General features: G+C 39.8%; 1 protein-coding gene across 15 annotated transcripts in view; it reads left to right on the plus strand.

Moving 5' to 3' along the window:
* LOC128879267 (tropomyosin Per a 7.0102) overlaps positions 1–20,821 on the plus strand; it is a 37,656-nt gene that overhangs the window by 15,429 nt on the left and 1,406 nt on the right. For 4 of the 15 annotated variants that reach the window (XM_054128306.1, XM_054128322.1, XM_054128255.1 and 1 more), the window contains 6 exons: positions 4,284–4,417; positions 7,345–7,462; positions 10,946–11,016; positions 12,535–12,610; positions 13,224–13,286; positions 14,517–14,586. In XM_054128306.1, coding sequence (XP_053984281.1) covers positions 4,284–4,417; positions 7,345–7,462; positions 10,946–11,016; positions 12,535–12,610; positions 13,224–13,286; positions 14,517–14,586 — 532 coding nt within the window. Of the gene's footprint in view, positions 1–4,283; positions 4,418–6,777; positions 6,896–7,344; positions 7,463–10,945; positions 11,017–11,900; positions 11,972–12,534; positions 12,611–13,223; positions 13,287–13,690; positions 13,754–14,516; positions 14,587–15,887; positions 19,580–20,821 lie in introns of those variants that run through there. The other 11 variants (XM_054128314.1, XM_054128263.1, XM_054128370.1 and 8 more) reach the window with 7 other exon arrangements.

Here is a 20,821-nt window from a genome sequence, read left to right on the forward strand (position 1 = left end):
CGTGTCGATTTCCTCCAATTACAATCTGTTCGCAAGTGTAAACTACAATAAGTTGGAAGAATAAAAGTTTCTAGGAATAACAGAAAATTAATAAATTAAAATGAAGAGCAGGTGCGTATCGATTTTGAACTGAATTGAAGAAGTCCATGGTTCTAAATATTTCAAAATGGAAACCTAGCGTTAATAATGCAGTAATACGAAACATACACAACAAAGGAAGGATTGCGAGTGTATAAACTTAGATACACGAGTGGTTCAGCGTATGGCGAGCACGCAAGTGGCGCCATTAGTTGAAACACTCGCCACGCCCTAAAAACAACCATAGCGTTCTGATTTACACGCACATAAAATATTTTCTCTCGCCAGAAAATATCCTATTGACAAGATTATACGAAATAACGAGAAACGGCGAGATAAGGTGATCACGGATCGATCACCGCTATTCGATTAATTTTTGCGCGTCATCGCGCAGAGAAAGAAGAAGGCGCGTCTCGTCCGGATGCGAGGCTCATATGTGACTGGCAAACGGTAACGCGCGCATAAAAGCACGCCTAATGTTCCGTATATGCACGTTGAATTAGGATTTATCCGCTCGGTACACAATCGTCGCAGGTGCAGCCGCCTGTTTTCTAACGGGGACAAGGGCCTCGAGATACGAATACACGTGTAATCGAGCGTTCAGCTATTTACATTTGTAAGGGCCCACGGTTCGCTTCGTTCCACGTAATACCCGACAAAATCCTCGTTTCAAAGACTTGGACGTTGTAACTTAATTGCAGAACGCTTCAATTAATACTGATGTGACCCTGATGTCGTTTTTGCCCCATCGGTATCATAATTGTTCCCCTCGCGATGAGTAATTTCTGAAATCGAGTACGGTTCACGTTTGAGGCCGTAGTAAAGTTAGAGGGTCTTCAGGAGTTTATTATGGAAAATGTGGCGAGTATTTGGAGTTAGAAAGAATTTTTATTTCACCTAAATTAGGCCCCAATCTCGTTGTACAGGTTCGTGTGATGAAATCCTATAATCGTTAACCCTCTTTGATGAACACCTATGGGCATCCATCGCACGTTATGCACCCATGTACTGCATCCGCATAAGTGCACATATCGCTTAAAAGATTAAACCGATACTAAGCTAATGAGTATTAGAATAGATTACAAAACAAGTCGGGTGTAAACACAAAATTGATGGACGTTTCGCAACAAGCACTCCTAATCGAAGAGTGTTTGTTATTAATAAAGAGACATTTTATTCAAGACTTTGTATTAATGGATACTGGTATTAATTCCCCAGTGTTTGCTCGATGAAAACAAATTTTATGCAATTCCTTTCTCAAAAAGTACTCGTTATCTTTCCGTGTAATTACTGCTTTTATAACACAAGCGCTCTGAAGCGTCCTCAACTGGATCACGTCATACAGTAGAATAGAAATCCTTATGCATTTAATTAACCGAGATTATTCAGAATCGGCTTTCATGCGCGATATTTGATTCGCCGAGCGTTAAATGCGAGTTTTAATTGAATATGATAGACTACTCGTTTGTTTCAAATCACTCATGTTTAGGGCCAGATGCTCCACTTTGAACCAAAGCTGAAAAATGTTCTTAAGGGGGTATGCTGAATTAGAAAATCTAAAAAAAGCGGTTTTTCGTGAATTTGTTTAGGATGGAAAAAAAATTAATTCTATCAAACTTATATCCTATTTTCATATATATTTGAGTAGTCTGTACAAATTTTTTCATCAAGAAATATTCAAATTGAGTCGACTGTGACGCACATTTGTAAAGCACCTCACAATTAAAACCTCCTATCAGCGGGAAAGATGCAGGTCATAATTTGGATTTGACATAAAAAAACAAAAGAAATTTTCATTATCATACATTTTTGTTCTGTGAACTAAAGAAATTCATACAACAAAAATTTTAAACAACTTTTTTATGAAGTTAAAGTGATTTTTTTCACCCAAAAAACTCGTTCTTTTTTTCAAACTTGCAGTAATTTCACATTTCACCATTTTTACGGGTTTTTCTTAGTTCATATAGAAGAAAAATGTATGAAAATGAAAATTCTTTTGGTTTTTTGTGTCAAACCAAAATTACGACCTGCATCTTTCCCGCCGATAGGAGGTTTTAATTGTGAGGTGCCCTACAAATGTGCGTCACAGTCGACTCAATTTGAATATTTCTTGTTGGAAAGATTTGTACAGACTACTCAAATATGTATGAAAATAGGATAAAAAGTTCGATAGAATTAATTAATTATTTGTTTCCATCCTAAAAAAATTCACGAAAAACCGCTTTTTTAGACCTCCTAATTCAGGATACCTCCTTAAAACAAAAAAAAAGAAATACTGCTATCGATTACTAATTAAATAAAACATTCGAATTTCCAGTAAACACACATCAAATGAGTTAAGAGTTTAACTCTTGAATAATTGTCACGAATAAATACTTGCGTGTTCCTTTTATTAGTTACTCAATATTCCTGCAAAATTTTACTCTTGAGAGATTGGAATGGCGGCGTTCGAGCGCACTCTGTATGCAAAAGTGTGTAGAAACGCGCGGATGCTGCGAAAATTGGTGACGCGCGCTCTGACCCATTCAATTAAATCGGTTGATGCAACGAGCACGAGCTCAAGGAAGCCCGTAGGTCATTGATATGCGAACGGAGCGAAGACCTTGACGATCTCGTGACGAGTGTACCGTCTCGATGAATGTTAATCACGTGTCGCACGTTTCGATTCCAAACAGCCTCTTTTTTTTTTCATCTGAGAATGAAAATTTGCGAATTTGTAATTGTCGTGTTAAAGATGAAGATTGGCGGATATACGTCGGGTCAGTATGCAACATGGTCGCGTATGCGCCTTCTGTGGAGCATGAATCATTTTAGAAGTAAACCGTGCAGCTCTGCATGGTCGGAGATACGTTATCTAAGTCTTTATCTTAACTTTGTTAGTTCTTTTACGTGCTGGAAAAATCACTGCAGTCTTATACGCTACGAAGAAATCCAGCTGGAGAATTCTTGGACAACAATCTGAATGCTTTTATTAGCCTTAAGCAGCAAACAATAATTTTCCACCCTTAAGGTTTGAGTCCTCGTCAAACTTCACCTGTTACGTTAGTAACCTGTTTTTCAATGAAATAAAAATTTGAAACGAAGTGAAATTTAAAGAGTTGGAATTAATGATAGATTTCTTAAACAAAATGCGTTGGGTTGGGCTGAATTATGGTCTTAGAAAATGATGATTATGAGTCACTTTGTGAAAACAGTAAGACTTGAAATATCGATTCCTATCTTAGATAATCGTTATGAAATTCGAAGTCCAAAGTTTACTCCTTGCCGAGGCTTGCAAACGTTATTTATCAAAAGATTCCTCCTACTTCGTCGAATTTTCACTCTAATTTATTCTGGAATGATTAATTTCTGGACTATCGCCGTGTCGCTCATGTTTACACCTACTTGTCTGTTTAGAAATAATGATAGGTAAATACGCGTACAAAATGTATGCAGAATATGTTTCATAAATTAATGTATTAATGTTAATGTTTCACTTTGCATAAATACATATGGTTGGGATATGTTTAGCACGTGTTTTCATAATACGTCGCCGTGTCTAGCGATAAGGTCTCTTAGAAATTTTAAATACTCGAATGCAGTCACTTTTGACCGAATTAAATAAAACGCGAAAGAAAGTGCTTGAAGTTCATCGAAAATTTGGTATTTTATCGCATGCGTTAGACCGCTGATTTCTTTAAAAGGATGCGACTCACATTCGGAAGCCTAAACTCAGGAAACTGGTACCGGTTTGAGACTTCCTCGAGCTTCAGCCTCGAGGATGTAAGCAGTGTCTTGCTATTATGTTTCGCCAACGCTGCAATCAGCTTTATCATTGGTCCGATGACGCGTTAGTAACTGTATCAGTATCGAGTTCGGAATCAGTAATAGAACTGTTGACTTTATCGAACTACTCGAGATATATATTGTATTATAAAATTATAAAAGTCATACGCTTTATAGCATCTATCAGTTCTGACTATTAGTAACGTTGATATAATAGTAACTGTCTTTTATGAGTCATGACTCGTTTAAAAGATCATTAATAAATAATGAATTAGAAATAGTAACACAAGAAATGAGTTCATCCTTTTTAAAAACACATGGGAACCTCTGTAGTTAGATGATCTAGTTATGCAGTACAGTAATGAAACAGGAAATTTAAAGCTAGATTATTCCGAGTAACAATTGTTACACATATTAACTCTTTTCTCTTCTGTTTGCAGGCTGAATCAGAGGTTGCAGCCCTGAATCGTCGCATTCAGCTGCTGGAGGAGGACCTCGAGAGATCCGAGGAGCGCCTCGCGACCGCCACTGCTAAATTAGCAGAGGCGTCGCAAGCCGCAGATGAGAGCGAACGGTAAACGATGCCACAGATTTTTTTATTCATTTCACTTACACGAAGAACGAGCACGTAATTTTTATAAATATCCCTCCCGGCGCGAACCCATTGTCAAATGCTCCCCAAGGCATTAATGGATATTTATAAAAAGGAAAGGCTCGTTTACTTCCTCGCGTTATAGTAACCGTTTTACTCAATGGGTAGATAATAGCACTCGTGGGATTTATCGATTCAGCGAAAGTTGAGTTCCCGCGCTTTGCTCGATGCGGGCAAGTTCAGGGACTCTGTTCTAAATTAAACTAACGTAGAAGGTCGCGGAGATGAGCAGAATAGTATGCGAATAACGACGAGTACAAGCAAGATATAGCAATTTATTAATGGCATTTGTTGAGAAATATTTCATTGTGTAGTTCGAATTGCAATTGTTGACTGAATGGTTATTTATCTTGCGCTCGTTAATTGAAATAGTTTTTAGATATTGTTTTGCTCATTTCTGATAATAAGTAATTCATAGAAGCTGAGCAATTTCGGAATTACTTGTAATGTTTTTTTTTTCTTTCTGACAATGGAAATTGCAATTTTTCCGCGATTTTATCAGCTATTATCTGCCCTGCACGATAAGAGAGTAAAATGTTTGCTAGACAGTTAAACACGAGATTGATTTCAGAGTGTACATAGGTACTCATTTGGGACACGCCCCAAAATTATTGCAATAATGGAATCGGTTGGTATACAACGATTACTTAAGAGAGCATTCGCATAGCCTCTTCAAAAAGTAAAGTTTAATAAAATAGAAAATATCAAACCAATTTTTTTTTCAACGTTGTTCCAATTGTAACTGATTATTTTTACACACTATAAGTACCCATTCTTTAATTATTCGTAATATTTTGATCAATGTCCTCATGAATTTTTGCAATAATTTGAGGCTGTGTTTATTTATCCAATCAACGTGTGAATCCCCAAGAATCGAAACTAACTGGATCATCAATGAAAGTCGAGTCGAAAGAGCGTTTTCTCGAAATCACTTATTAGATTGGCCTAATGAGATGCCATTGGGGTCTATTTATAAATCAACGATGCTGCATTGTAATCTCTCGTGGCTAATAATGGCCCAAATGCAGAGCTACATGGGCGACTCGTGCTTATCTAATAATCTAATGTACGCACGGGCGTTATTGCAGAAAACATAAGGCTGGAAGCGAAGTAGCAATTACTGTAATTTCATGAATGCGTTTTCATTACGCAGCGCGAAGTGGGTGTTTAATTGAACGGTGACGCGATTAAACATTGCACGAGCGCTGAATTTGATATCGAGTTCACAATAATTGACCAAGCACGATCATAGCAGAGTCGAATTAATCTATCAACTATATAATATTTTCTAGTACTTCAAACAAAACATTTTCTCTATGAGGTATTAATTGATAAAAATATTGATTAGTGCATTTCATTCTTCATGCACGCTCTTTCCCACGAATTTCATCTGACGTCAACCCAGATAGCTATCGATAGAACTAACCTTTCGACGTTGAAAGAACTCCGAGATTGCTTTTCCAGACTTTGCCTTGATAAAGATTATCGATAAGAGAACCGTGACATTCTAGCTGCGTTCAAAATTGTTTCTTAAGGTTTAGACCGCATTGTCAGGACGAATTCAAGACATAAAGGTTATAGAAACTTTCTTCTAGAATTTTTTCTCTTGAATTTATAATTAAATATGCGATACTTATCCACATCTTAAGAAACATTTTGTGCTTTCCATCGGTAACCATCACACGCACATATGTGTCTAAGCAAAGTAGCGGATAAGTGATTTATCGCGGCTGATAACAGACGGACATTCGCGGTTTCTCGTAATAGCTAGTTGGGAATTCGCGGAAAGCGTATTTTATCATTGTTTTATTCGCTGGGAAACATTCTTGCGTCGCTTATCTAAGTCGTAGGGGTCAAAAAGTTTTTTTATTATGAAAGTGGCTGCCAAGTTGTAGCTGGAACTTTCTTCATTCATAGCGTTCATTTTGTCTCTTTCGAAAATTCCAATTATTCCTCAAAATAAATGAATGTGGAGACACTGTATTTTGAAGTAGACTCTGTTCTTCTTAACGTATATTCAGATTTTTGAGAAATTTTTAGAAGGAAAGTTAATACTACCAACTTTTGGTGTTTTATACATTTTAGTCCATTATTAAGCAACGATTTAAAATTTTAGTCAGAAGTTTCTACTTCATTTTCTATACAAATCGATTATTAAGAGAATACGTAATGAATTGCACTCGAATCGAAAGCGAGTTTAACAGACTCTTGAGTATTTCGATGATCTTTCTTTCAACGGCGATTGAACCAAAGCTAAATGTCGAATGATAATCGATCGCTAGGATACGCAAGGCACTCGAAAACCGTACCAATATGGAGGATGACCGGGTATCCTTGCTGGAGCAGCAGCTAGCACAGGCTAAACTGATCGCCGAGGAGGCGGATAAAAAATACGAGGAGGTGGGTCACGTACCAGCGAAAAACGAAAGTCTTTGTCGATCGACAAACTCTTAAGGAGCGAATTAGCGATCGTCTCGACGAGCCAGGCTATGGTCCACAATTTATGAAACAGTTCTTCCCATTTTATTTAGTTATTGATTATTTATAAAAAGGGCTTCGAATTTTATCGAAGACACAACAATTTCTATATAAAAATTATATATTCAAATGAGTATGATAAATATTTTTGCAAAGTCCACGTCGTTATACGAAAACTCCTTCATCTGAACCGAGGCTCGTCTAGACCAATCGCCACTTGGTTCCTCATGGTTCCTTCCAGGTTCATCGGCGGGCTCCAGAGCGGATCACCCTGGAACGCCTCATCGTTTAATCTAAGTTTCTCCATTCTCTCGCAGCACATTGATTCGTTTTAGTATGTTAATCCCGATTCTTTGTGGTAATTATTAAAGAGCCCGCAAGATTCTCGAGAATCGCAGCTTGGCGGACGAAGAGCGTATGGACGCCCTCGAAAATCAGCTGAAGGAGGCCAGGTTCCTTGCTGAAGAGGCTGACAAGAAATATGATGAGGTTCGCGAGCCCACGACTGTCAAGCGTGATGGCTGCAGTGACACTGATAACGATAAAAATAACGATCACGACGATGACGATTGTTCCTAGTTGATAATCGAGATAGTGCCTAACCCCGTAACTCTTTGTCTTCTCTCTGTGTGCTCGAAACCACCGTGGCCCCCCGGTAACCAAAATCGCGAGACGTGTCTCGTTCGAATCGAATACCCTCGCGAACAATCACGAATTCCATATTTTTTGGTACCGGACAAACAACGCTCCCATCTGTCGATTCCAAACAAATTTAAATTCCCACGAATTTCTCGTCCCGTTCAAAAGTGTTTCCGTGCAGGAGAGCGAAACGTAATTTGATAATTAGGGGTGATACCGTGAGTATAATAGCAATCGTCTGTGATTTCGTCGAGCAAGTGCATTGATCGATTCGACGGGTAAAAAGTGCAGTGTTCGCATGATCTATCAGGGGATCGAGGAAATGGCGTAGAGAACGAGGAGGAAATAGTTTTAAATCTTGGGGGGGGGGGGGGGGTGGAAGTGGTGACAACACGCGTACGAGTAACTGTGTCACGTGTTTTTGAGCGCGACTTGACATAGGACCGCTGTATATCTGTGATTTTCAAGTGATTCGTTGAAACGGAGAGTAATAAGCTTCACAAGTGCCAGTTTGATAGGAAAAGAAATTAATAATAATAATCTTAATAATAATTTTGACGAAAATTCAGTTCGATAACGTTCTAAAGCCACTTTTTTGGTCGCTCGTCAACCCCGTGAATATGTATATTGTTATGTTTGGTCCGCGTGTTCGGTTCGTCCGAGCGGAAACTGGCCACCGCGAATTGTTAATTATGTGTTGTGATAAGAACGGGGCTCGTCGTGGGTCTCGTTTCAACAATGGTGCTGCTTTTGTCCAAAGACTCTTTTGCTTTGCTGGAATTCGGAACGTAGCTCCGAAAATGTTCGAAAATCCATCTGTCCTGGTAGGTGGTGTCGCGTGCTCGCGTGGAAGTTACGGAGAATTCAAAATAAACTGGTTGGAACCAAATAATAACACGAATAATAAATTATAAAATAATAGTATTGTACATTATTTATACAGGTAGATTAGTTTTAATTCATTTGCTGGTCAATGGACTTCTAGCCAAGGATGTAAATGGAATTATTGTGTTCTGAGGAGGGAAGATCGTTATTATCTGGTTCTGCCTATACGCAAGCATTATCCTGAATTTTGCAATCTCGATCACTCGATAGCTAAACAATCAAGCATCTGCTTAGAACACAGAATGAAGTAAAAGAAAGAATGTAGACTCTACCTTTAACCTTTCCACTGCTGAATTAATCAGTAGCACAAAAACCACCTCGCCTAATTAATTATACAACTTCTCGATTTTTACACTCAAACAACCATGTAAATATAAAATATCAACGCTAGAGATGTTATACATAAAAAAATTTACACGCTGTTACTTGTATCATAATATTCTTGATATTGCTGAAATAATATCATTAGCGGAAATAATATCCAAAGGTTAAATGTTCGAAAACCATGTTTGTGAAACATACTGAATTAGAACTTGGAGTGATTGCATGATTGCACGAGAAAGGATGTCGCTTCCTTAGCCATTACGGTCTGCGTATTAGAATAAAAGGCTCGATGAAGCCTTTCGATCGCTCCTCTGGCGGAAGTTTCATGTTATAATCGAGAATTCTCGAGTAATCGTTACGGAGGAATGCGCTTTGGCGAATAAAATTACGAGATAAGCGAGGGAACTTTCCTGGCATGTAAAACACGTTGCGAAAACGCAACGACGAGCACGAGCGGACTACGACGTAACATTAATATACTCCGCGGAGTATTAGACGGGCAGAAAGGAAAGTTCTCCGTGAGTTTCACTTGGAATCGATACATCCACGATTTTCTAGCGCTCGAGCGAGCTTGGAGCATCTTCGTAACTTCCAACGTGACTGTAACCGATCCTAGTAACGAATTTTAGAGATTAATCGTAGGTACGAAGACTAATCACTGTGTGTTTAATTAACGTCTGATTGCAGTGGAGTGTCGGAATTTTCAGTATTTTCTGCTTGCCCTAATGATCTAACCGCATAACAATTATTGCAGCTCGGATCAGTGGGGGCGAGCCTTGACAGCATCGACTTTTTTCTTCCTGGCTCGATGCAGTAATCACTTACTTTTCACCCTCGACTCCTGAAACGTGCGAGCGTCGCGCAGATTGTTCCTTAAACGATAGCTTTCGTTTTAACCTCTGACATGTTGCATTTAAAATGAATTCATAAGATAGATGAGACTCCGATACTCTTTCTATTTGAATACCTTCGTTACTGAGTCGTTTTTTATACCGACTAGCTCTACACGATTCATTCGATCAAAGAAATCATTTTGCAAAGATGGATGCGTCACGCTCACGCAAGGAGTCCTTTTGCATGCGTATGAAATGGAACAGGTCGTCGTAGACAACCGAAAGAGCAATTCCGATTTTATTTTGTTATCGATTCAATGAACGACTCTATGGATTTTTCTACGACGACCTCGATCGGTGTTCGAACGATTTCCAGTCCGTTCGAGGCAATCGACGGCGTTCAAGAACGGAGCGAGATCGCTCGCGTTCTTATCTGTTCGCTCGATCCTTTTTAAAAGATGCCCTCCGCGTCTGGAAGAGTTCCACGATAAACGTTATCCCGACTGGTGAGCAGAGATGCAAGGTTTCGCTCGAACAGTACGTAGCGAATGAATTCAAAGTATATTAGAAATGTAAATTGAGTCTATACTTTAGATCAATATTTTTTTTCCTTAGTTTTATCGACTTAGACTCGATCGGAGCGTAGCCCTCGGTTATCGATGGAATATTCATTCGAAACTGTGGCTACTGAATATTGATTCGAACCTTTAGCTATTGGATTTGTATTCAAATCGTTTTTAATATTCATAATTGCATATTCCCCTCTGTTTGTGGACAAGAGCTTTAACTTTTACAAATTCTGCGTACTCGCGGAAGTCGACTGGCGCATCGTGATCTAGTTAAAGTTGGTTAGTCTCTAAACGTTAAAAAAGAAACTCGAAGGTACGTACAAGGAGCGAGAATGTCTCCAATCATGGCGAACTCTTCCAGGCGGTGAAGCGACGTCGCCATGGACCGTCTAAGGTGGGCAAAATTATGAGTTTATCTACATTCAGTATATTAATATTGTATGTATCATTACAAAATATTTTATTGAGTGACATAAAAAAGTAGAATTCAATTTAGAGAAAGACAGTATTTCGCAACGAACGAATTGAAATTTATATAAATTGAGAAGTCTGCTCAGAGCACAAATAAAAATTTTGCCCATCTCCGGCGGTGGCAAGATCGATGCCAGATCGTCGATCTTGGCCCAGATGCTGGCCAAGACCAAACGCGAGAGAAAGAGAAAGATCTTAGGGAGATGAAACGGAGAATAAGGAGAAACCGTGTGTATGTGTCGTTTATACAGGTCGCCCGTAAATTGGCCATGGTTGAGGCCGATCTAGAACGCGCCGAGGAACGTGCCGAGGCCGGAGAGTCGTAAGCATCTCGTTTTTCAAAAGAAACAGTCCTCCCCACCCTTTCTACGCCTTCGCAACCCACCCCCACGAGTGCCAAAACGAGTTTGTTCTCCCCCATTAATTTTTGTTCTTCTTCTTTTCGTCGCACTTTCTTCACGATTCCTCCTGGGCGACGATAACGAACCACGTGTGTGCGAATGTGTCTAAAACATGCGTGTGGCCATTTTGTTTTGCGAACTCGACGCTCTTCGTTGTCCTTAATCTGGTTATATTATGTTTGTTCAGCGACCTAAGGGAAATCGGAGTTGGAGGGACGATCAGCACTATTTAATAGAAGTCTGAACAATTTATGTTTAGAGCAGAAAATATTGGAAAAAATACAGTTGCGATTTTTGACGAGAACGTAGAGTTAAATACATTCGTGGAGATGAGTGTTTAGAAATCATCATAGCAGTGAAGCTATTAATATTCTACAAAATTTTATTTTAAATTTGAATTCTAGCTATTCCACGAATATTATTTGAATCTCTAAACAGAAATGCTTCTATTCCCAATAGCTACAGCCCCCCAACGAAGGCATCCCTCAGGTCCTCCCCATCCAAGAGCATGAATTCGAACGAAACAGATTAGTCACATAAAAGAAAAATGTTTCACCTACATTCTATCTCTATCTTCTAATTCTTTCTCAGTCATTCTCTTGGATAACAAAGCCACAGGTTTATAGAATTGTTTATTTGACGAAGTCCCTCCGTAGCAGACCAGCCCAGCAAATCAAGGATGGAGAAGCAGAACCCTTTGCATGCGTTATATACGATTTTTGTTCTGTATTTTTCGCGTTTCTTGTTTTTTTAAAGTCCTCATATCCTTGCTTTCTCGCATGACACGTGTGGCTGTTGATCACAGGTTGCCAGAAAACTAGTCATGATGGAACAGGACCTCGAACGCGCCGAGGAGAAGGCCGAACTGTCCGAAGGGTAGGTGGTTCAGTTTGTGCATGAATCGTTGCCCAACCCTGTTTCTTCTCCAACTCTACGCTTGTCTGACACCGGGCGAACACTGGTCCATGGCAAATCAAACGAAGTATTATGGAGAAAACTATTTTTTTTAAAGAAAAATTCAAGAAGGGGTGAATACATCTGTAGGTAATATTTAAAAAGGGGTGATTTTTCTGATATTGGATGGTCCACGATATGTGACTCCAACCAAAATAATTGCTTTCTAAAAAAACACATATTTTTAAGGATATAAATATTGTCAAAAGCAGTCTCTAAATACGCTACTAAGATTCTTGTCGATTAAAGTAACCAACACTTGCAGCACTTATATGTAAACAACCTGCGTATGAAAATACTTCGACTTCATTTCCATTGTAATTTTCAAAGCTCTTAAAAAGAATCCATAGAGTGATAAATAATTTTAAAAGCAAGTGTAAAGAAGCATGGGCAAAATGACCAAGTGTTCGCCCCACAGAGCGCACGCTCAGGTAGGAACTGAGCAGGTAGTCGGGACTCATTCTAACCGCTGATTCATTTTGCAGAAAGATCGTCGAGCTGGAAGAGGAATTACGCGTGGTTGGCAACAACTTGAAATCCCTCGAGGTCTCCGAAGAGAAGGTAAGCGCCATGAACGATTCGCCGTACAAAAATATTTACGAAAAAACCGGTGTCTATGTTCACTTTCTCTCCCTTTCGAATTCACTTTCTTGTGAAACGCGACAAATACACGTTTAGATATCGAGCAATTTTTCTCGTATTGTTCGAGACAGACGAAAAAGAAATGAAGGCATACAGGGTGTACATTGCAACAGAATTTATGCCAAAAAAATGATTACACTTTTTATTATTGTAACTCGCTACCTAAGCCGACCAAATTATTTACAAATTAATGATATCCTTAGAATGAACACACCTACATGTATTTTATAATGAAATAAGAGACAAATGATTCCAAATTTTCAGACACCTCCTTGTTAACTTTCTTAAAATTACACAACGCAGCAAAACCTCTTCGAACATAGAAATTGAAGGGGGCAACGCGGTATATCACAGTTAAAACAACAAAGTAGAAGCGAGTCGTGCGATTCTTCTCGGAGCGCAGAGGTTTTGCAAGTGTTCGGCAAACACGCGGATGTAAGAAATGTAGGAAGTTTGCCCAGTAGATTTATGGGGGGTCGTCGGAGCAAACAGTTGATTTCGAGATAGATAATGCTCACGTTACTGTACATAGGCCAACCAGCGCGAGGAGGAGTACAAGAACCAAATTAAGACTCTTACCACTCGTCTAAAGGAGGTACAGATCCTTTTGAGAGTGCTCTGCATCTTGGTTTGCCAAGTGTGTGATTTGTCGTCGCGAGATTTCCACCGTTATGCTAAACCATTAACTCGCTAAACCGTTGCCCCTTTATTTATTACCCCTTTGAAGACACCATTGTTTTCCAAATTGGGGGAGCGAGAGAAAATTTCTAATGCATAACAACACTTCATACTAGTACTTTTACAAAATGAGCAATACAATTTTTTAACGAATCAATATAAATATAACGAACTCTCTTCGTTTGCAAAACTCAGTTTGGAAACCAACGGTCCACCCTGTATTTGTATAACCAATTACTGTGTTTCTTTAGTTCTCTTTTATTTTTCTGACCCTAACGTGAGACGTTTTTCTCTCTTTTTTTTACGCTTGACTAAAACTAGGCGACGCAAAGAGAGGAGACTTTCGTGGGCCAGGTGAAGATACTGGACAGCCAATTGAAAGAGGTAAGTCCCGATGAATCGAACCGGAAGTGGTAGACTCCAGGTGGAGAATTTTTCATTCGCGAGATTCAATTCGAATAGAAATTTAGAAACGATCCTTTCGATCCTATGTTGGAATTAAACATTTCTTTTTATATGTATCTTTTTGGTTCACGATTGTTTAATTAGACACTGGCTCCTTTATACAGTATGCTCTTTTATTGTGCACATATATCTCACGTTTTAATCACCGTTTCACATATTACGCATAAGTACGAAGAACAGAAAAAGAAAATTGATTAAGTCGAAATTTTCTAACGAATAATTAATGTTTATATCAGATAGAAGGATAACGATATCATCTGTGTTTGCGATTACGAGGTACGATTATTGGAGTGTTCAGTGTGTTACAGACGCATAATGTGCGCGATTAACTACGTGCGAATTTATTTAAAAAATAGAATAAAGAGTTGAAGCATGGAGTGAAGCTTATTAATAAGAAATAACGAGTGGAGTTCACTAATATAAACAAAACGAGATTACCATGAACTTGTCGATTTTAAAAAGAAAAAAAAAGAACAAAAATTGTTTTCAGATTTTCAAACCATACTTGGAGTAGCATAATTCTATCACATATGGTTTACATATGCGTAATACGTTCCTTAAATTGTCGTCAAGGTCTGCATGAAACCTTTCTAAATGTAGAGGCACAAATTTTAAAATCGACGACAAATCACGTCAATAGAATAGCATTATACATACTTATGTATTCTTCCTCTTACTACAGGCTGAAGCTCGCGCCGAGTTCGCAGAAAGATCCGTGCAGAAACTCCAGAAAGAGGTCGACAGGCTCGAAGGTGCGTATTCGTTGACATCTTTTCACTCATTTCATCTCTCGTTCGCGATTATTACTTATCCAGTGACTTTTACTTTCACGGACACGCGTCATGTATTTTCTTTGAATTGAATCGCATAGTAACACTTGGTTACTTCGTCCTTTCATCGAGATATTTCCAGCACTAGACTTTACGTTCATCGAAATATGAAAGAGAGAGAGAATCGAAGGGAGCAAAACATGAAAACTGAGACTGTACCATAGAGCTCTTACGCGATTATGGTAATTCGTTAGGGATTCATCGACACCCGTCCAACCAGTTTACTTTCCAAACTCAGAGAAAACCCATTCACCCGAGTCGATTTATTTCAGTAGATAAAGCCGAACGTGCTCGAAGATTAATGAAAGTGTAGACTGCCATTTGGAACGTTAGAATTAGGCGGAGATGAGTAGTTGGGTACACGGTATTTTAATGAGACAGGCTGTTTAAGGGTGGTACTTGTTTCCTGGAAAAATTAATGTTGGTCGTTAACACCACGTAGCTCTCAAATATTTCTGAGATTTTTAGATGGGAAAAGGGAACATCTACAGTAGCTGCAAACTCGTTAAAAACACGTGTATCTATTTTCATTCCCATCTCCAATCAGAGAAAAAGAATCTGTCAACAAATAAAATAGTTCCATTCAAGAGCTTCGTAATCGAAACTACAACTTTTCGAAACGTTTCAATTCATGTACTTGAATCATCTTCAGATCCACAATTAAAATACAAATGATGAGTCCACAAGCCTGAACATGTAAGAGTATGATGACAAACCATATCAACACTTAATTAATAATTGAAAAATAATAACCTACCGTTAATGTATGATCCAAGTAAACTCATGAATGCATCGTGTGCGTAAAATGAGAGACTATCAATAGACGACAGTCTGAAGATGACTCAAATCCATGACAAGGCTCGTTTTGAGTTCGCACAGTCATCCTCATTGTAAACAATTGCACCAGAACTCCACGCACGACATGTTTCACATGGCACGTAGCAAACCTCGTACAATCGACCGATTCTTCTTCTCGCAATGGAACATCATCCCTGCCATTCCCCTCAGTTGAGCAGAAAACCCCCTGAAATCCCGTAATTTGCCCGAAGACTAACACCAACGACCAGAGAAACCGATGATGTAATATCGCGTGGTCGCGTGTGACGTGTGTTGTGCATATATACATTCATCCTGTACTCTAACCGTCGGCTGCTGGTCTTGCTCTGCGAGCTAGCGCGTGTGGTTTTGCGTGTGCGCCTCCCTCTAACCAGTAATCTTTCCAGACGACCTTGCCGCTGAGAGAGAGAAAAACAAATTGCTCCAGGAGGAGATGGAAGCCACCCTGCATGACATCCAGAACATGTAGATCGTGTCTCGCGGCGGACAGAGAGACACGGCTTAAACACACACAAATTATAGACACGTTCAGAGACAGAGAGAAAGAGAAAGAGTGAGAGTGTGTTAGGGATACAGAGAAGGATAGACGAATAAAAAAAAAATGAAGAGCTAAATGTCAGATTGGGAAAAGGGAAATAGAACGAAAACAGACGTCAGGGAAAAAGAGATAGAAAGAGAGAGAGAGCGACAAAATGATTGATAAAAAAACACGCTGTGCGACGCGAGCGCTTTCGTGTGTATGGTGCACACCCCCACGTTAACATTTACGGACATGAAAACCCATTCGCAGTCTCTTTTAGGCTAGACTCACATCCCCCCCCCCCCTACCATTGTATGCCCAATCAACAAATGCGCCGGTTGCGCGCTTCTTCTTACGTGTGTATGCTTGTGTGCGTGTGTTGTTGTTGCATGTCTGTGTGTTTTGCGCGCGAGAGAAACTCAGAGAGACAGAAGGGCGGATTGAGAGACGATAATGGACGACGGATAAAGAGAGGCCAGAGGTAGGCTGCGGTTTGTCAAAGGGATTCGAAGGTAGTTTCCCCTTCGCCTTCGAACTTTTCTTTTTTTCTTTTTCTTTTGCGTTTTTCAGTTTGACGTCGGAGTTGTTTCCCTTTTGACGCGGCTGCGTTTCCCTTCATTTACGTTGGATGTTCAACCGTGTCTTCGGCATAGAGAATGATGATTTACACGAAGCTTATGAAAGATGTACCGAGCATACTGGACGCAGTGGTTCTTAGCTCTCTGGAAGCTCTAGACTCTACCATCAACTGGTGGACGTTCTTTTAATAGAGCAAGAACCATTATGTTTGGAGTGATTGGTACACGTTTGATGCGCTTCGTGTGAAGTAGCTCAGTCTGACACAGTCATCAGTGACTCTTGCCCCTCTAGACTTTAGTATCTACTAGTGATCGCAGATAGAGCAAGAGTCACTATGTTCAATCTTCTTGATATACGTTTGACGTGCCTGGTGTGAACTAGTTCAGTCTAACATAGTCATCAAGCACAGGTGCTGGCCTCAGTGGTTCTTGCCCTTTTAAGAGGACAATTAGTCCCAACAAGGAGCTAATGTCTTTCTCCTAGAAAAGCAAGAATCACCTAGGGCACTTGATGTAACGCGATTCAGTACTGCTAAGTGCCAATTGAAAACTTAACTTTCGATAGTCATTTATCAAAAACAAGGTTCTCCCAATAATGAAAGATTTTGGTCTAGTGAAAGAGCTCCTATTTTCGATACCGACTATCACTGGTTAGTGTTTCCAATGGAGAGCTAGCATAATGCCGCGAATACGATACGAACCACGGAAATTGTAGACGTAGTGGGAACGCAGAGGGGGACGAGTACAAGTACGGTATAGTTGAGCGAAACAAGACACAGAAGCGATCGATCCAAGCGTATACGCGTCGGGAAAGAATTTCCAAACGACTTTGTCGAGTATTTTCAGACATGGCTGCGTTCCGTCCACGCGTATCCTCTCGATTACTTCAAGGCCGCTGGGTCACTATCGCGTTAGTTAACATCTGATCCAAGTTAATTCCACGTCGAAGCTGAAGCAATCCAGCATTTGGTACTTTTAGGGTCAATTAGAGATGGTTTAATCCTCCATTTTCTGAATTTTATTTAATTTCATTTCGTGGCACGTCCACGAACTAATTCATGCTTCAATTAGAGAACCTCCCTCGAGAGAGATATAGCAACGACCAGTGGCTGAACTTATATCGAGTTCACGGGAATAGTAAAATAAAACTGAACGCAACCTTGAAGAGGAATATTTGACAGATTCAACCAAGCCAGACGTCTTTCCTCGACGTAGAGCCGAGTCGCGGGTTCCCCGTTTAAGGAAAGAGAAGCAACACGCGCTAGTTTGCTTCTCGTCGCCTACATTCCGCATTCCCAGCGGCTCAGCGTCCGCGAGAAGGAGTACCTTCTTCTTCCACGCTCAATTCCCTTATTCGTGATATACTTGATGGTGATTTTTTTAAAAGACGCTCACTGCCAGCATTCCTTAGCGAGGATGAAAAATTTGTCGCGATTCGTGATTCACTGTCAAACTGATTCGCGACAGTTCCACGATTTACGTAGTTGAATGAAGTTAGATAGATGTAGACGTAAAGTTAGCCTAAACGTAGAGCTTAGCTTGCGACCTAAAAACTGCAATGGAGTTTTGTCGACGATCGATAGAGCCAACCTGTAATGAAGTTTTCTATATTTGTATTCCAATTCTGTAGACGCGCGTTACGATATGACCAAAAGAAGCACAGTTTTCAATTCCTCTTAAAAAGAGCAGGTCGAAAGTGTGAAATAACATTTTTCCGTGTCGGCCTCCATTTTCGAGAAAATCGGCTCCGAATGCGCTTGCCCTAGGCACGCACATGGTAGCGTGCCCTGCGTGCTTTCGAACTCAATTTTCTGAAAAGTGGAGGCTTCAAGGAAAAAACTTCCTTCTTCATTTTTCACGTATTTTTTCATTTGCATTTAATTTGAACAGCGTATCTGTACGCTATTATTCCAAGGGCCTACAATCGTTAAGCATTCCTCGACGCGATGATGAATATGTTATTTCGACGAGACGATCGTTCAGACGCTGAGCCACTCGACGCAGTTACCGTTCGTGCCTGTATATATTTATTATCGTAGAAGTAATAATCACGGCCAATCGAACCTCGACGCGGGAAACGCGTTTCCGCGAGTCACGCATCAAAGAAAGAGAAAAAGAAACGAGGGTAAAAAAAAAAGAAGAGTAAAGAACTTTTACTTCGCGACGCATTAGTTCGCCGATTTGCATTAGTGTTGCATTATAAACTTTTTTCTTCTCTTTGCGATCGCGAGGGCCGACCTCAAAGAGACGCCGCGCGCACACTGCCCAACGGGACCGTTTTCGACGCGTTTCGATCCCTTCGACGATCCCTGTAGCGATTCTCCCGCAGCGGAAGTCTCCTCGGGTGTCTTTTCGAGGCGTATCCGATGAGTCTGCTACATACTTTGTCAATAAGATTCGTTTATAAGGTTCTCAAGCATAGTTTGTGCAATATTTAAACGAACTCGATCCGCACGCGTCCAGGCTGTGCGTATCCTCCGGTTCGGTCGAAAGAGTCGTTTTATTTATATAAAATCCCGTGTCGAAATTTTGTCTGATTGCGAGATCTCAGAAAGTCACCCGAAGAGAGGGATAGAGAGAGAAGTATAACGCGTCCTCGGAGACAGCACGACGATCGAAACCGCAATTAAAGGATAAATAAAGCACAATTACGATTTTCCAACGCGTCCTGCCGATTAAACGATAATAATTTTTGTTATCACGATTTTCACCCCTCCGAGACAAGAATGTCGAGAGAGAAAGAGAGAGGAAGAGAGAATGGGAAAAAGACGAAAGAATTAAAAAAAATATATAAAAAACAACTACATGGAAACGCAGATACTTGAGTTCACGAGAGAGTTTTAGTTTATTAATTTACTTAATATTAATAAAACGAATGGAACGATAATAACACTAATATCATTGTAATGATAATGATTATTATATATATTGCTATTATTATAAAACTGTTTATAATATATATTTTAATTTTGAAAAAACAGTGTGTCGTTTGTTTTTGTTTGTTGTGTCTTGTCTACGTTGACTTAACGAACGCTGCTAATGTTCGATCCCGTTTTAAAACACGTTAACAATACTGATCCATCGCGGCAAACGCGAATAACACCGCTACCCGTTGTGTAGAGAGAGAGAAAAAAAACCCGTGTGTAGTTGTTGCATGCCTACGCGCACAACAGGAGAACTGCCTGCGGTACGTATCGAAGAAACAACGGTGAGTAGACTCGCTTGTTTTTATTTGCTATTTTTATAGAAGTCCAACGTTCCGTTACCACGCATGACCCGTTTCCTTTCCAGGATTTTCCACACAGAACATCAGATTTTTCCATACACGCGAGAACAACCGGAATCTAAAATGAAGATCGATAGACTAAGTATTAGTTTCCTATTTTATGCTCCTCTCGTTAAATATTATTGAAATGGTAATTAGAGAGATTTAGGTGTCTCAGACGGTCCAAATAGTAGAGATAGCGTCTTCTGCACGGAAGAAATATATAACAAGGATTATCCTCTCTAAAAATATGAATATTCTTAAATTACCAATTAGTGAGATGTTAGATCTCCTTTCTTAGACGCTTTAAATTGCGTAGGTTGCGTTCCTCGCGCGGAAGAATCATCTTCCTGCTTTCTATTTTATATTTTCAGGAGGGAATAGTTTTAATAGTTTAGCTTAGCGATATATTTCATATTGAATTTGCATCGTGAATTTCAGTACTTCATGCTTCCTTAGAAGAGACATCGATTTCATTTAACGCGACGCTTCAACCTCCAAAACACTACACCAAGTTCCACTTCCTGTCTAAAAATCACAGAGATGGACAAAATACCTATTTAAATAGAAAAGATTTTGCCTGTCTCTGCCGCTAAGCAACGCTTCGATTAAGATCATACAGCTTAGTTAACGCTAGAGTACAGATATTTTCCTTAAATCTGCTCTTAACACGCGATGCCATCGCTGACGATCGTCGAGGAGGCGTTGAAGGCTTCGAAATAACCTTGAGAATGCTTGCAGATGAGATGGTGGTTGAGAAGGAGAAATACAAGGAGATCGGGGACGGATTGGACCAGGCGTTCCAGGAGCTCTACGGCGTCTAACGAGCCACTAACCAACCCTTCTAACGCTTCTACGAAAACAAAAATAAATAAATATACAGACACCTTTCTCACAATCTCGCTTGCTCTTAACAAACGTAATCCGTAAGTCATTTGCGAGCTTTTTAACCCACTT

The sequence above is a fragment of the Hylaeus volcanicus genome, chromosome 1, assembly GCF_026283585.1.
Source record: "Hylaeus volcanicus isolate JK05 chromosome 1, UHH_iyHylVolc1.0_haploid, whole genome shotgun sequence".
Lineage (NCBI taxonomy): Eukaryota > Metazoa > Arthropoda > Insecta > Hymenoptera > Colletidae > Hylaeus > Hylaeus volcanicus.